Below are 16,193 nucleotides of genomic sequence, written 5' to 3' on the forward strand. Positions count from 1 at the left end.
TCAGTTATAACCATGTCCAAAATCTTGTCCCATTTTGTGGCTGTGTTTTCACTTTTGCTGTTATTTCTTTTGAGAAACAGAATAATTACTTCTAATGCAACAGAATGTATGTCCTTTCATTTATGGTTACTGTTTTCTGTGTATTTTCTTAGAGTAAAGTTACTTAGAGATTCTTCTATAAAAATAAAATAAAACAAAGGCCAGTAACCAGGTGATAAGGAGGTAAAAGGTTAGGCTATCCATGTGGAACACTAGAGGTCCTGAAAAAAAAGAAAAAGAATGTGGTTGGTTTGAGTAAGACACAGGGCCTCAATAGGGTGCTCTGGTGTCCAGACTTAAAGTACCATCTGGTGACAGGGGCCCTGCTTGGCAGAGTGCCTATGGTGCTTGTAGTGGCCTTATTGTTTACTCTTGGCTCCAGTCAAGGCTTGGCAACTCTCCTTCCCACCAGGCCTCAGTGAGGCAACACCAAGCACATAAGGTCTATTAGCAGCCCAAGGTCAGACTTGAGGAAGTGGAAGACTTATTGCTAAATAAGAGAGAAATTGAAAGGGAAAATAAAGGGAAGGAGAGGAATGGAGGATGAATGGGAACAGGTAAAAACTTGAAGGAGATGGTCTGGTCGTATTTGTGGGGCTAGAGAGTCAAGTGCAATTAGTTGCTTACAACTAGTCAGAGAGGCATCATAGGTGACAGTGTTATGATCACTTCAGCAGAAGAGAAAGACGACTTGAGCTCCAAGAGCTGCTCTAATTCTTCATGTGGAATGGGGCACAGTATAATTATATTGAATGAATGGGTTGGGGGTAGAATTTAAGCTCCATGAGCATAGAGATAATATCTTTCTTGTTCACCTGTATATACTCAGGTTCACAGTGAGTGGCATATGGTAACTGCTTAATGCATAATGGATTGGTGGATGGATGGACAGATGGACATTTGTACCAGTAATAATAAAAAGAGGCTGGAGAAGGGGGAGTGGAAATCTCTGTGAGATAAATAAAATCAGGCTACAAGATTGAGATTCAACATGAGAGGTCTACAAAAGGACAGCATAGACTCTTCCTAAATCCGGAGTGTGGTGGCTGAGAAGCAGCCCTTAGTGGGGAGGCATGCTCCATTGTTTTTGTGAGGCTGCCTGAGAAAGACACACTGATACTACAGTCCTTCAGGTGGCCCGGGAATATGAGCAAGAATGCTGAGAACTTCGAAGAGAGATTTAGATAAATCTGAGCAACAGTTGGGGCCAGCAAAGCTTGAGATTGCTTAAGGAGAAAGTCCTGAGAAGAAAACAGTCCTTTTAAATACTGAAATACTTCTATGTGAATTCAAGTGTGTGTTAGCAGTCCTGAAGGTGCCAACACCACACTCTGTGGCATGAATACTTTACCATTTTCTCAAAGTGTTACTCGTCAGTGTTGTGCTTTCTCCTGACTGTTCTAGGGAAATCAAAGTAAACCGGTACTTTCTGACCTTTGCTTCTGCCTTGTATGCTGAAATTAACGTATCTACCTGAGATTCAGAACTGTGGGTGTCAAGTGGTGCTAGGTTAGGCAAAGGACCCAGCTACCAGAGCAACAGAGGCAGGTTTGCCTCACCTTCTCTAGAGCTGTTGTCCCAGGTTCCTTGACACCTCATGCTAGTGAGGCCAAGAACTCAGTGTTGAGAGTCCAGCCAGAAGACTGCTCCCGATGCTGCACGCTTTGTGAGTGCTGCCAGCTGCACGTCAGCCAGGTTGGTGCTAACAGTGTGCTCTCTCACTGTTCGCTCCAGGAGGCAGATGTCATGGAGGAGGTAGAAATGATGGTGGAGAGCCTCCTGGACGTGCTCTTGCAGACTCTGCTCACCATCATGAGCAAATCGCACGCTCAGGAGGCGGTAAGAGGGCAGCGGTGCCCGCAGTGCACAGCCGAGATCACTGTTAGTAACTAACATTCAGGTTTTCTTGCTTTCTTTTCTAACCTGGGGCTCCTCCACACCAACACCCACCTCCTCATAGCGCCACCTTCATCTCCAACCTCCTGCATGGTTGTCAGCATGCTGCCGTCTTCCCTTCTCGCATCTGGCTCCTACCTCCACTCTGAAAGGTCTAGGTTTGTAGTCCCAGAAGTCTACTCTAGGACAGATGTGGGGGATGCACCCTGTCTTGCTTTCCTGCACACTGTCACTGTTGGCCTTGGCCTTTGTGCCAACTCATTTCCTATTCTATAGAATGAAGCAGAGATGCAGTAAGAGATTGAAGGGGGAAAATAGACTATTCCTTCCAGGAACAGGCTCTCCTAAATGATGTGCACAACAGAATAATTTTCTTAGAATTTGGTTGTATTTACAAAGTAGTTGTTTTTGTCCACAATATTTGTATCTGAATGTCTAGCATCAGGAAAAATGTGATGAGTTAGAATTGCACTGGCATTACTGGACAGTTAGAAGAGAAACGGCCTGGGGAATCCTTTCAGGAGGGACAGAGAGACAGTCCCCACTTCTATACCTAGAGTGGACTTCCTTACCCTGATGGGAGAACACATAAACAGATTGCACAGACTCTTCCATTTGGCAAGTAGGAGACTGCAGTGGTTTCTTTGAAGCAGATCCTCTGTGGGAACAAGCCAAGCCCCAATATGCTAGGGAGGGCAGGGGAGCATAGAGCAGGTATGCGTTCTGAAGCACTGGGCTTGGAAAGAGTGTTCCCTTGGGAGCTCCTGTTGAGGGCACTCTCACTATAGGTAAAAACGTGTACCCTGGTATGTCCTGGTAACCCATCCTTCTGACCAACAACTACACAGTACTTGCTGTGGGCCTAACCCTGCTTTATGCACTTTACAAATATTAACTCATGTAGCAACACTAAATTACATAGATTTAATGAAAATGATAATATCTGCATAATTTACTGAGTACTTCCTTTACATACTGGACTTTTTCACTGAAAAGCTTTATGTGCATTCATTTCTCTGATCCTTGTACTAAATCTAGGAATTATAGCTTATTATGCCCATTTTTTTTTAATAAAACTGAGGTTCATATACATGTATATATTCTACACATATACATATGTAGAATAATTTCATGTGTCTAGAAATTATTTGAGAGCCAAACATATTGTTGTCAAATCTCCATGAGTTTAAAAACATTGGGTCAGCTGCCCCATGCCAAAAATTGCCAAAAGATAGTAACTCTTGGAGTCCTTAAAATAAGGTCTTCTTCCATGTTACCCCAGTTGGAACTTGAAGGAATTTTAAAGACTCATTTTTTTATCCATTAATTTTTACTTGTCTTAAAGCCTATAATTTGCCTTCTCATAAAGGTCAGTTTTGACTCCTCTACTTTCCAGTATGTCAACCTACTATGTTCCATCTTCCTGGTCCAGTAACCACATGTAAACTCTAGGAGGTCCCCAGAAGATTCTTGGAGAAGGGCTGTCCATCTCAGAGCAAGATGGGAGGAGCCCATATTCTTTCCAGAGAAGGCTGAATAATCCGTTATATTTCAGTACAGTGGCCTGGCAATATATAGTGACAAAGGATCGCATAGCCAAAAATTTCTGAGGGAAAAAATCCCAGACTTTATGTCTTACTTTGCAATATTTCTTTGTGATAGATTAAGGTTTTTCCATTAGTCCCATGCTGCAGAGGTCTTATTAAAACTTCCAACCCCTTCAGAAAAGAAAACTTTGCAGAAAGGAAAACTCATTTTCAGGGCCAGAGTTCTCCCCTTCCCTTTCATGATCATTGGGGCCATCTCAGACCCTTCCTTCTCTCCTTGCCCTCTGTGGATTGGGGAAACACAGATCTTGTGATTAGTTGCACCAAGTATTTTCTTGGTTGGTCTCCAGGGCGAGTATGTGTCCTGCCTTCTCTCGCTGCTCCGCCAGATGTGTGACACCCATTACCAGCACCTCCTGGACAACTTCCAGAGCAAAGATGAACTCAAGGTAGGCAGCAAATCTACCTCAAAACTGACTTTTCATCCAGGAAAGGAAACATGCAGCTAAGACTGACTAGGCGCTTTTCCTGCCAGGGAAGCAAGTACAAGTGACCAGCTCTGCCTAGAGTGAAGGGCTCACCAGCCCTACTTTACAGCTGTGAGTGTATGGCTTCCCAAAGCTGAAAGCCAGCAATGGTCTTACACAGCCAGACCCCAGTGACGTTGGCAAATTTTCACTGGCTAATAGCAGCTCTGTGACCATCTCCCTCTATGAGAGGCTGCTCTAGACCATAGTAGCTGTCAGCAAACTGGAACTCTTCCCTTTCTTATGAACTCAACAATCACCTTATATTTTGCCACAGCAGACCAGACTCCACTGTTTGATAACTATATAATAATAATAAGAAGAATAATAGTAATAATAATAATGATAATGATAACTTTTCATTACAATGTGTTTCTGGAAGTGACCTGTAGAGAGCAAAAGTGAGCACTGCCCATTGGCTAAGAGACTCCAGATCCAGAGCATTAGGGCAGCTAGGGCAGAGAAATGGGCCCATGATCCAGACAACAAGGGAGAATTCTCATGCTTCCAGTGGTATCACTGCTGACAAACTTCTGGGGCTTATGCCTTTGCCTTAGAATGTGCTACTCAGTTCATCCCTTGATGAACAAACTATTGCAAATTTTAGTTCTATGCTCTGCCTCCATTCAGAACCAAGTCATTTGCACTTCATAATAATGCATTATATTGTTTTTCATTCACATGACCTTTATTAATCATATGGTATCAGTTAATAAGTATTAGGCATCACTTTCTAGTATTTGATCTTGCCTGCCTTTCCACAGACTTGGATCTCTGCAGATTGTTATCATTAACTAATTGCCATAAAGTCAACCTGTCTTCTTGGAGTGAAGGACTTTGACAGCCCTTGAAGTGAGCCAAAAGTTAGCCAGAGCCCAAAGCTCACATCCAAGTCAAGCAGTGCTTGAGCTGGGATGTGGAGCCTTAAAAATCCAGTGTTTGCTGTTCTAGATCATTTTCATCATGTGTGTGTTATACTAACTGATTCAGAAGCTCAGGCTGGCATCATTCTCTTACTTTTAAATTAAATGTCTTTTACTCTTGAATGCTGACAAAAACTGAGGACTGATGGATGTGGGGGGGAAAGGGGGATGGGCATAGAGGAGGACACTTATGGGGATGAGCACTGAGTGTTATGTGGAAACTAATTTGACAATAAACTATTTGTAAAAACAAAAATAAATAATAAATTAAATGTCTTTTTATAACAGCAATGTATATACATAATTTTTTATTTTTAAATTTGTCGTTCATTTATTGAAAGCCTGCTATGTGCAAGCACTATACCCAGAACTTTGTGGGTTTTAAAATTTTTAATTATACATAGTCTTAAAAGTCAAAACACATTACAAAGCTTATAACATAAATGGTAGTTCCCTGCCTCAACCTGACCCATGTCTAGTTGCTACTCCCCAAAAGCAGCCACTTTGAACTCTTCTGCTGTTCTTTAAGCTTCTACTGCCATTTAAAATTTTAACTGTCAAAAAAATAATTAAAAATAAAACAAAATTTTCACTGTCAGTTATTATCTATTTTCTTCTTCCCACGGAAGATGAAGGTTATTCTCCTGTATCATTCTTCTGTCTCTCTCTCTCTCTCTCGCTCTCTCAAACCCATGCGCGCGAGCGCGTGGGTGCACACACACACACACACACACACACACACACACATCTTTCCTCTATTTCTTCCAATATAGCTGGATACTTTCTTCCAATATAGTTTGCATACACTTTTGTTTAAATTGGTAATCAACTCTTCTTTATTATAGCTAGGTAAATACTGTGGTGAACCAGCTGCTATGCTACTACACTTCCTTTCTTGTAAAACTTTTTGTTTTTTCCTGGAATTAATTGCTTCTTTTGTCATTTGCATGTTTTTTGTTTTCTTTTGGTTTTTAAATCTGGCTAGGCTTTCCTACAGCCTCTCTGTAATAAATCTCTCCTTCCAGCATTCCTCAGGGTCACATCTATCTGTTGGATACTGTCAGGTCACTTTTTTTTCCTGGAAATTTTTCTTGTTTTTATTTGTTTCAGTCTCTAACTTTCATTTTAGAGACTTTCCTCTTACACACACAGACTTTTGGGTGTCAGTCCTGGGTCTGAAAGTGAGGTGCTCTGGTACTACTTAGAAGCTTTATATGTGTTCAGGGTTTGTCTCCAGCAGGCTTCCCTGTAGGTGACTAAAGAGGGTCTGGTCATTTGGTCAGAGCATCCTCTAGTTCCTGTAGCTACTGGTCTGTTCTCTTGGATTTATCTATTTCCTGAAAGAGGAATCATTTACCCTCCCTAGAGATGGAGTAGCCTGCCAATATTTTGGGAACTAAATAACACAAAGGGGTTGGGGCCTTCCAGTTCAGCAGGTAAACTTTGTCTCAGTGCCTGTTTTCATTTTGGCATCTCCACCCTCATATGTTGCTGTATCCTTGAGAACAGATCCTCAGTGATCAACTACACCAGAGAGCAGCCCTCAGTCTTCTGATAGGATGGGGAGAGCCTGGTCACCCAGGGACATGAGATGGCAGAAGGGATCTTAGGGAGACTGTCAATCAATCTTCCCATTTTTAGTCCTCATATCCCAGTCCCACAGAAGTACCTGGCGATCCCTACAGTTTCTGAGATCCTTGCTTCCTGTTGCTATCACTTCTAAAGGCTCTTGGCTGTCATCTCTCTCAAGTATATTAAGTCAGTTACCATGAAAGCTTTCAAAATTTATTCACCTCTTCTGATTACTGTGTTCTTATTTCCTGTTTTCTTTGTCCCTCTTGACATACATATTTCTTAACAATCATTTTAGAGAATTTGAGCTGAAACAGAGATGAAGGAACATATGCAGTCCACCACACCAAATATAGAGTTCTGTACATATGTTCTTTTTTATGACAGCATTATTGAGATATAATTTGCATACCATAAAATTTATACTTATAAACTGTACATTTCAGTGTCTCTGATTATACCCATCTTAAAAGACATCACAAATTAACAAGGTCAAGTTAATAATTTATAACTTTACACAAAGAAAAGCCCAAGGCCAGATGGCTTAATTGGTGCATTCTACCAAATTTTTAAAGAAGAATTAATACTAGTCTTTCACAAGCTCTTACAAGAAATAGAAGAGAACTCAACTCCTTTTATGAGATCAGTAGTACCCTGACATGAAAACCAAAAACAGACATCACAAGAAAAGACAAATATAGACTAATATCCCTTATAAATATAAATACAGAACCTTTAGCAGCATACTAGCAAACAGAATCCAGGAACATATTAAAAGTTATACACCATGATCAAGTGAGATTGATCCCAGAAATTCAAGGTTGGACTAAATAGATGCTAATCAATCAATGTAATACACCATTAAATAGGATAAAAGACAAAAACAGGATCTTCATAATGGATGCAAAAAAAAATTTTTTTTTAAATCCACCAACCTTTCATGATATAATCATTCAACAAACTAGAAATAGAAGGGAATTTCTTCAGACTGGTAAAGGGTATCTATGAAAAACCCACAGCTAACATCAGACTTAATAACAAAAGACTGAATATTTTGCTCTTAAGGTCAGGAACAAGAGAAAGACATCTGCTCTAACCACTTATATTCATTATATTGGAGGATCTAGCTGGAGCACTTAGGCACAAAAAAGAAATAAAAGTCACCCAGGTGGGAAAGGAAGAAGTAAAGCTATGTCTATCCTCAAATGACATGGTTTTGTATACAGAAAATCTTAAGATATCCAGAAAAACACTATCAGAAGTAATAAGTTCAGCAAAGTTGTAGGATACACAATTAATATACAAAAATCAATGATATTTCTTAGCATTAGTAATGAACAATTCAAAAATGAAATTAAGAGAACAGTTCCATTTATAATAGTATAAAAACAAATAGGAAAAGAAGTTAAAGACAACCTAAATAAATGAAAAGACACCCATGTTCATAGATTGGAACACCTAATTATTATTATTTTTTTTAATAGTTTATTGTCAAATTAGTTTCCACATAACACTCAGTGCTCATCCCCACAAGTGTCCTCCTCCATGCCCATCCCCCCTCCCCCCACATCCATCAGTCCTCAGTTTTTGTCAGCATTCAAGAGTCTCTCATGGTTTGCTTCTCTCCCTTTCCCCCACCATTTCCGCCCTTCTTCTCCCCCTTGTTCCTCCGTCAAGTTCCTCCTAATCCTCCTATACGTGCAAACATATGATATTTGTCCTTCTCTGCCTGACTTATTTCGCTCAGCATAACACCCTCAAGGTCCATCCATGTTGCTACACATGGCCAGATTTCATTGTTTCTCATTGCCACACCTAATTATTATTAAGACACTACTTCACAAAGTGATCTACAGGTTTGATACGAGACCTCTCCAAGTTTCAGCTGCCATTTTGCAGATGTAGACAGTCTGATCTGTAATTCATAGGGGAATGAAAGTGACTCAGAATAGCCAAATGGTCTTGAAAAAGAAAACAAAATTGAAGGATTCATACTTCCCAGTTTCAAAACTTATAACAAAATAACAGTAATCAGAATTGGTACTGACATAAAGACAGAAATAAAGATCAATGGAATTGGATTGAGAGACTAGAAATAAACCTTTATATTTATGGTCATTTGATTTTCAGTAATATTGCCAAGATAATTCAAAGAGTAAAGCAGTCTTTTCAGCAAATGGCGCTGGGACAATTTGATACCTCTGTGCAAAAAGAGAGAGAGAGAGAGAGAAATTGTACCTTTACCTCATATCATATTTAAAAAAAATTGGGGCACCTGGGTGGTTCAGTCGGCTAAGCATCAGACTTCAGCTCAGGTCATGATCTCCCAGTTTGTGGGTTCGAGCCCCACATCAGGCTCTGTGCTGACAGCTAGCTCAGAGCCTGGAGCCTGCTTCAAATTCTGTATCTCCCTCTCTCTCTGACCCTCCCCTGCTCATGCTGCCTCTCTCTCTCTCTCTCTCTCTCAAAAATAAATAAAACATTAAAAAAATTTTTTAATCAACAGGAAAGGGATCAGAGACCTTAATGTAAGAGCTAAACTATAAACCTCTTAGAAGGAAACATAGCATATCTTTGTGTCCTTCAGTTTAGCAGTGATTTCTTAGTTATGAAACCAAAAGCAAGCAACAAAAGAAAAAACAGATGTTAGACTTCATCAAAATTAAAAACTTAATGTATTTTTTAAAAAAGCAAGTATTTCAAAGATGCCAAGAAGAAAGTGAAAGACAACCCACACAATGGAAGAAGGTATTGACAAATCATGTATCTATTAAAGAACTTGCATGTAAAATATATATAGAACTCTCAGAACTCAAGAATAAAAAGGCAACTTGATTTCAAAATGGGCAAAGTATTTGAATAGCCATTTTCTCAAAGAAGATACATAAATTGCCAATACACACATGAAAAGACGTTCAGCATCATTAGCCATTAGGGAAATGCAAATCAAAACCACAATAAGAGGGGCGCCTGGGTGGCTTAGTCAGTTAAGCATCCGACTTTCGCTTAGGTCATGATCTAGCGGTTCGTGGGTTCGAGCCCCGCGTCGGGCTCTGTGCTGACTGCCAGCTCAGAGCCTGGAGCCTATTTCGGAGTCTGTGTCTCCCTCTCTCTCTGACCCTCCCCTGCTCACGCGCTCTCTCTCTCTCCTATGAATAAATAAAAATATTAAAAAAAAAAAAAAAACACAATAAGATACCACTTCATATTGAGAGTGGATATAATCCAAAAGACAAATATTAATTCTAGTTTAAATGTTTGATGGAATTCACCAATGAAGCCATCTGGTCATGCACTTTTCTTAGCATAAAGCTTTTAAATTATTAATTTCATCTCTTCATTTATGATAGGTCTATTCAGATTTTGTTTCAATTTCAATGAATTTTGGTTGTTTGTATCTTTCTAAAAATATTCCCGTTTCATCTAGGTTATATAATTTGTTGGTGTACATTTGTTTATAGTAGTACCTTATAATCCTTCTTAGTTCTATGACATTGGTAATGATGTCCCTTCTTTCATCCCTAATTTTAGTAATTGAGTCTTCTTTCTCTCTTTTTTTTTCCTGGTTTGTAAATTTTGTTGATCTTTTCAAAGAATTAACTTTTGGTTTCATTTTTTGCTCTTTTTTTCTATTCTGTCTCTATTTCACTTATTATTCCCTTCCTTCTATTTCCTTTGTTTAGTTTGCTCTTCTTTCTCTAGTTTCTTAAGGTGTAAGGTGGGTTTTGATTTGAGACATTAACTCTTTTTATTTTATTTTATTTTATTTTATCATTTATTTTTGAGAGAAGGAGAGAATGAGCATGAGTGGGAGAGAGGCAGAGAGAGGGGGACAGAGGATCTGAAGCAGGCTCTGTGCTGACATCAGCCAGCCAATGTGGGGTTCAGATTCATGAACTGTATCAGGTCATGACCCAAGCCAAAGTCAGCTACTCAACCAACTGAGCCACCCAGGCACCCCAAGATCTTACCTCTTTTTAATGTAGGCACTACAACTATAAGTTATAGCTTCATCCCATAAGTTTTGATTTGATGTTTTTATTTTTATTCATCTCAAAGTATTCCTAGTTTCACCTGTGCTTTCTTCTTTAACCTATTGGTTATTTGAGAGTTTATTGTTTAATTCACTTTTTTTGAAATGTATTTATTTTGAGAGAGAGAAAGAGAGACAGAACAAGTGAGCATAGAAGCAGAGGGGAGGGATAGAGAGAGAATCCCAAGCAGGCTCAACACTGTCAGCACAGAGCCCAATGTGGGGCTCAAACTCACCACCCCATGAGATCATGACCTGAGTGGAAATCAAGAACTGAGCCACCCATGCACCCTGTAATACACATATATTTTACTTTCTCAAATGTCCTTCTATTATAGATTTCTTTTTTTTAAGTGTAATTACCAATAAGTTAGGAGTGCATATGCCATTTTGCTATTTGTTTCATATCTGTCTTATATCTTCTTTGTTCCTCTTTTCCTCTATTTCTGCCTTCTTTTATGTTAAATAAATACTTTTAGTGTTCCATTTTAATTCCTTCATTATTTCTTTCAGTATATTTTTAAAATTATTTTCTTAGTGATTGCCCTGGGAATTACAATTAACATCTTAAAACAATCTACCAAATTCATTTTATAGTATACGAAACCTTCCTCCAATAAAGCTCCAGTCCTTTCCCCTTTTTGTGCTGTTATTGTCATATAAATTACATATTTATATATTATAATCTCATCAACATAGTTTTATAAATATTGCTTTATGCAGTTGCCTTATAAATCAAATAGGAAAAGAGTTATGAATTTACATATATACTGTCTTGTATATTTACCTATATAATCACCTTTCCTAGTGCTTTTTATTTCTTAATATGGATTGAAGTTACTTTTATTTAAGTCTGTAAGACTCCCATTAGTATTTCTCTTAGGGCAGGTTTACTAATAACAAATTCTCACAGTTTGTTTTTTTATTCTAAGAACATCTTAATTTCATCTTCAGTTTTGAATGATAGTCTTGCTAGATTTAGGATTCTTGGTTGATGTTATTTCAGTCTTTAAATATGTCATTCCAGTGCCTTCTGGCCTCTATCATATCTGCTGGTAAGTTACCTATTATTGAAAATCATTTGTACATGATAAATTGTTTTTCTCATGTTGCTTTCAAGATTCTCTCTTTGCTCTGGGCATTTGGCAGTTTGACTATGTCTGTATGTAGATTTCTTTGGTTTTACCCTATCTGTAGCTCATTGAGCTGTTTGGATGTGTAGATTAGAGAGTTTGGGGGCTTTTTTTTCATGATATTTGGGAAGTTTTTAACCAATATTACTTCAAAAATTTCTTCAACATCTCCTCCTCTTTTTCTCTCCTCTCTTTCTGACTCCATTATTTGTATGTTTTTACAATTTGTGGTGTCCCACAGGTCACATGCTTTATTTGTGTTTCTTCATTTTTTTTCTTTTATTCTGGATAATCTCAGTTGACCTCTTTTTTAAGTTTGCTGGTTCTTTCTTCTGTCAGTTCAAATCCACTGTTGAGCTTCTCTAGCAAAATTTACATTTTAGGTATGGTACTATTAAACTCTAAAATTTCTGTTTACTGCTTTTTAAATAATTTCTATCTATTTTATTGATATTCTCTTTTTGGTGAGATATTGTCCTTGTACTTTCCTTTAATTCTTTAGACATGGTTTCCTTTAGTTATTTGAGGGTATTTATAACAGCTGATTTAAAGTCTTTTCCTAGTAAGTTCAATATTTGAGCTACCTCAGGTAAAGTTTCTCTTAACTTCTTTTTCCTGTGTATGGGTCATATGTTCATGTTTAATTTCACATCTTGTAATTTTTTTTTTGTTAAAAACTGGACAATTTAAATAACGTGGCAACTCTGGAAATCAGATCTCACCCCACCCCACATCCCAGAGTTTGTTGTTATTGCTTTTTGTTGTTTTGTTGTTATTGATATTTGTTTGCTTGCTTGTTTAGTGACTTTCCTGGACTAATTCTTTCATGTCTGTATGCTTGTTGTGTGCAGCCACTGAGGTCTTCATTCAGTTAGCTTAGTGGTCAGCTAACATCTGGACAGAGATTTTCTTAAATGCCTTAAGCCCATAAGTCTTCGATACTTTGCTAAGCGTCTGTATGTGTGTATTGGGATTCACCTTCAGTGCTCCAGCAGTTTACATTATTGCCTTAGCTTTCACTTCCTACTTCTCATAGAGCCAAAAAGTCAGCCAGGGTGAGAGATTAAGCTTCTTCAGTCTTTCCTGGGAATATGTACAACCCTGAACATGTGTGCAGACTTCCAGATTCCCAAGTATATGTCAGAGATTTTCAAAGTCCCTATATATATCTCATTCCCCAGATTTTTCTTTTAACTCTTCTGGCAATTTTCTTACGTGCTCTGATATGGCTTCTTTGTGCAACTGGGATGTTAAATCATTATGGCTGTTTTTTTCCCCATTAAATGCCCCCAAGTAAAAAGCTCTTCTTAACTCAGTAAGCTCTGAATCAGATCAAATAAGCTCTCTGAATGGGGACTTCCTAGGTTGCTGCCAGACAGATAGAAAAGTTAATAGTTTTCTGGGGATGGCACTTTTGGGGGAGCTCCAAAACCATTTTGTCCCTTCTAGTGACTGCTAAGCTGCTGGTTTTCACTACTACTGTGGTTGTGCAGTTGCTTGTTTTCAAGGATACCATAGAGGGAGGAAGAGGAAGGGGATGGGAATGGGACAAATTAAAATGCAACAAAGCCCACTGTTCCTACTGAGATTCAACCATTTTTTCTTGAATAACACTCCTTGGGTTGTTGCAAATCCTTGCTTAACCTGTCTTTGCCAGTGTTCTCATTGCTTTCATATAGGAGCACATTTTTGGAGGTCTTTATTCTGCCATTCCCAAAGTGCTTTTGCTGTCAATGTGTTCTTCACATCCAAGAAAGCAGATTCTTACCATCAAGGGCCAGGGCCCAAAGAATGAGACCCACAGACCCAGTTGGACACCAGTTCTGATGGGTTGTAACTTTCCCTATACTTTGGGCTTTAGGCACTAGGCTCCGTGGGTACAGAACTGCATCTGTTCTACCCAGTTTGGGTCTGCTCCCATCTGGCCTACATCTCACTCTCAGGCAGGCCTTTAAAAGAGAAGTAACTCATAAAGGGAATCGGAATATAACCCACTAGTTTCATCCGTTCTCATGGTCTAGAGGTCAGGAGAGCCCTGTTGAGGAAATGCATGCTGTAGTGGTAGTGGTGGTATCTCACATCAGATTTTCCTCCTGGATCAGGAATTCCTGCTGAAGATTTTCTGTGTGTTCCGGAACCTGATGAAGATGAGTGTCTTCCCTCGGGACTGGATGGTGATGAGACTTCTTACAAGCAAGTGAGTGTGGAAGGGCCCTGCACCCTGCACCAGCATCAACAGAGCTATTCTCAGACTAAGGAAAGTGTGTGTGTGAGAGAGAGGCAGAGAGAAAGCAAGACAGAGATAATTGCCAAGGCCTTGGGGACAGAGAGGACAGGGTTAATGTTAAAAATGTTTGGAGCCACAATCAACAGGACTTAACCATTTACCATAAGTTCAAGAAGAAAGCATTAAAGATGGAGTCCTAAGTGCTTGGCAGATGATGCCATGGTACAGGTAGAAAAGAAATATAATGGACGTATATTTCCATTCTGGGTATTCCAAATAATAATACCCAGAAAAGGTTCCTTCTTGAGGAAGTCCTGTTTCGTGGACCACTGGCCTCTGTTGCTCTCTAGTTTCAGGAAGTATCCCAAGCCCGCCTCTTGATTTGATTTGTGTTTTCTGCCAGACATTGCTTGCCTCCCACAGCTAGTGCTAATTACCCACCCGAGACCTGGCTGTAAGGCTTTAACCCTTCTGACTCCAGCCACAGAATTCACTCCTAGACTGCCCCCAGATTGCCTGTTCCATTCATATTTCTAGCCTGTGCTTCTAATTGGCAAACCAGGAGAGTGATGCAGGTGGTAAGGTGCTGGCTTATCTGGTTTCCCTCCACTCAAGAGAAGGCCACTTGGTTTCTACTTTCTAGCTCTCTGCCTTCTCCCACTGATCTGCTTTTTATGTTGGCATTACATGTAATATAGTGACATTATTTATGTTAGATATTCACAAAGTGTCAGTATGGTCTTTCCACTTTGTACCTTTTATGGGGCACTTTTTTCTTTTTTTCAAAATTGCAAATGTGTTATAGAGAACAGAGCGGAAGAATGGTTATAAACAAAGTTGCACATGTATTTCCTCAAATAATGGATTTTCCATTTGACTCTCTCTTGTTTCTTTCTCTTAGCTCTACTCAGAGCACTTCATGGTCCTCAGCCCATCCTACAGGAACAACCTCTTCTTTTAAGGCTTTTACCTTTCAAATTTGTTACCTCCTGTACTGGTAGACTAGTCTCTCTAATGCACTGTTTATGCCTTGCCTCTCTTCTGCACCAAAGCCAGGGTGGTCAGTGTTAGACATAAGTTCCTTTGCCAGGCACCTAAGGCCCTTTTTACTCAAACCCTTACCTGCCTGTCCCACTTCATTTCCTCTCTACTTTAACCTGTGCCCTTGACTCTGGCAGGCCAGCCTCCCATTGCTCCTTGTATGTACCCAGGCTAAAATTGGGAGTGATATTCTAGACTAAAGGCTGAAAACAAATGACTTATAGATAAAAAATAATAGTATATGATAACAGTAGGGATTTAATCATTATAAATCCTTATTATCAAGTAAAATAATAAAACTATACTCTACATTCTCTGGTAGTCATAATAAGCATTCATCACCTAAAAGTCCTCAAAATACTAGAATCACTCTTTGAACTAGAAGAAATCTTGAAGAACCAACTAACTCCCTCCACCCCCTGTTATAGGCAGGGACCCTTGGGCTCAGGTAGAAATTTTACCAAGGTCAGGTAATGGCAGAGCCAGTCCTAGAACCCACTGATGTTCTGTGCTGTCCTGCCAACTATGGGGCATTTCTCCAAGACCAGTTTTCTGTGAGATTTTTGCCATCTATTCATTTCCTTCATAGTTACATCTTATATGAGAGCAAGTTGTACTAAAAATATTTACTCATAGGTCATAGATGCTAAGCTGTCAGATGCCATTGTTAGTCTTTTAACTCTACCAATGCCTTGTTCCCTTACTACAGTATTATAGTCACTACTGTCCAGTACCTGTCTTCTGCACTGCACAAGAATTTTACAGAGACAGACTTCGACTTTAAGGTAGGAATTCCTGAGACCCATAGCTATCTTTGTAATAACACTAGAGAGCCAAAAAACAAGCTCATTGTTTTTGTTACTGTTTTTGTTTTACTTGAAATTAACAAACATTTTATTTTGCTCACAATTTTTCAGGTCAGGATTTTGAGAAGGACTTAGCTAGGTGCCAGATGGATGGCTGGGAGCTGGAATAGGCTCACCAGGTTTTTGCTTTATTAATATGTTCATAGTATTGAACCACTTCCAAGTTTGATAATGACTAGGATATGACCCAACAGTCTCCCTATTGGAGGTTCTGGGAACCAGACATCCAGGAGTAGGCTTTCTAGGCCAGAATCAACACTGTTGGCTTTTAAGAGGAGTCAAGAAAGAAAAAAAAAAAGTTGTTTGTAAAGATACTTATAAAGGAAAAAACCCAATATCTTAAAATTGTAAAATGAATTCTGTGCTATATCCATATATTTAGAATCTCT

The 16,193-nt window shown here is 39.1% G+C and overlaps 1 protein-coding gene across 1 annotated transcript in view; it reads left to right on the forward strand.

Moving 5' to 3' along the window:
* DOCK3 (dedicator of cytokinesis 3) overlaps positions 1-16,193 on the forward strand; it is a 194,813-nt gene that overhangs the window by 121,440 nt on the left and 57,180 nt on the right. Inside the window, exons 23-26 of the mRNA XM_077763419.1 lie at positions 1,774-1,920; positions 3,833-3,931; positions 13,773-13,867; positions 15,648-15,723. Of these exons, the coding sequence (XP_077619545.1) occupies positions 1,774-1,920; positions 3,833-3,931; positions 13,773-13,867; positions 15,648-15,723 (417 nt within the window). The remainder of the gene's footprint in view (positions 1-1,773; positions 1,921-3,832; positions 3,932-13,772; positions 13,868-15,647; positions 15,724-16,193) is intronic.

This window comes from Crocuta crocuta, unplaced genomic scaffold (genome assembly GCF_008692635.1).
Source record: "Crocuta crocuta isolate KB4526 unplaced genomic scaffold, BGI_CrCroc_1.0 scaffold1079, whole genome shotgun sequence".
Lineage (NCBI taxonomy): Eukaryota > Metazoa > Chordata > Mammalia > Carnivora > Hyaenidae > Crocuta > Crocuta crocuta.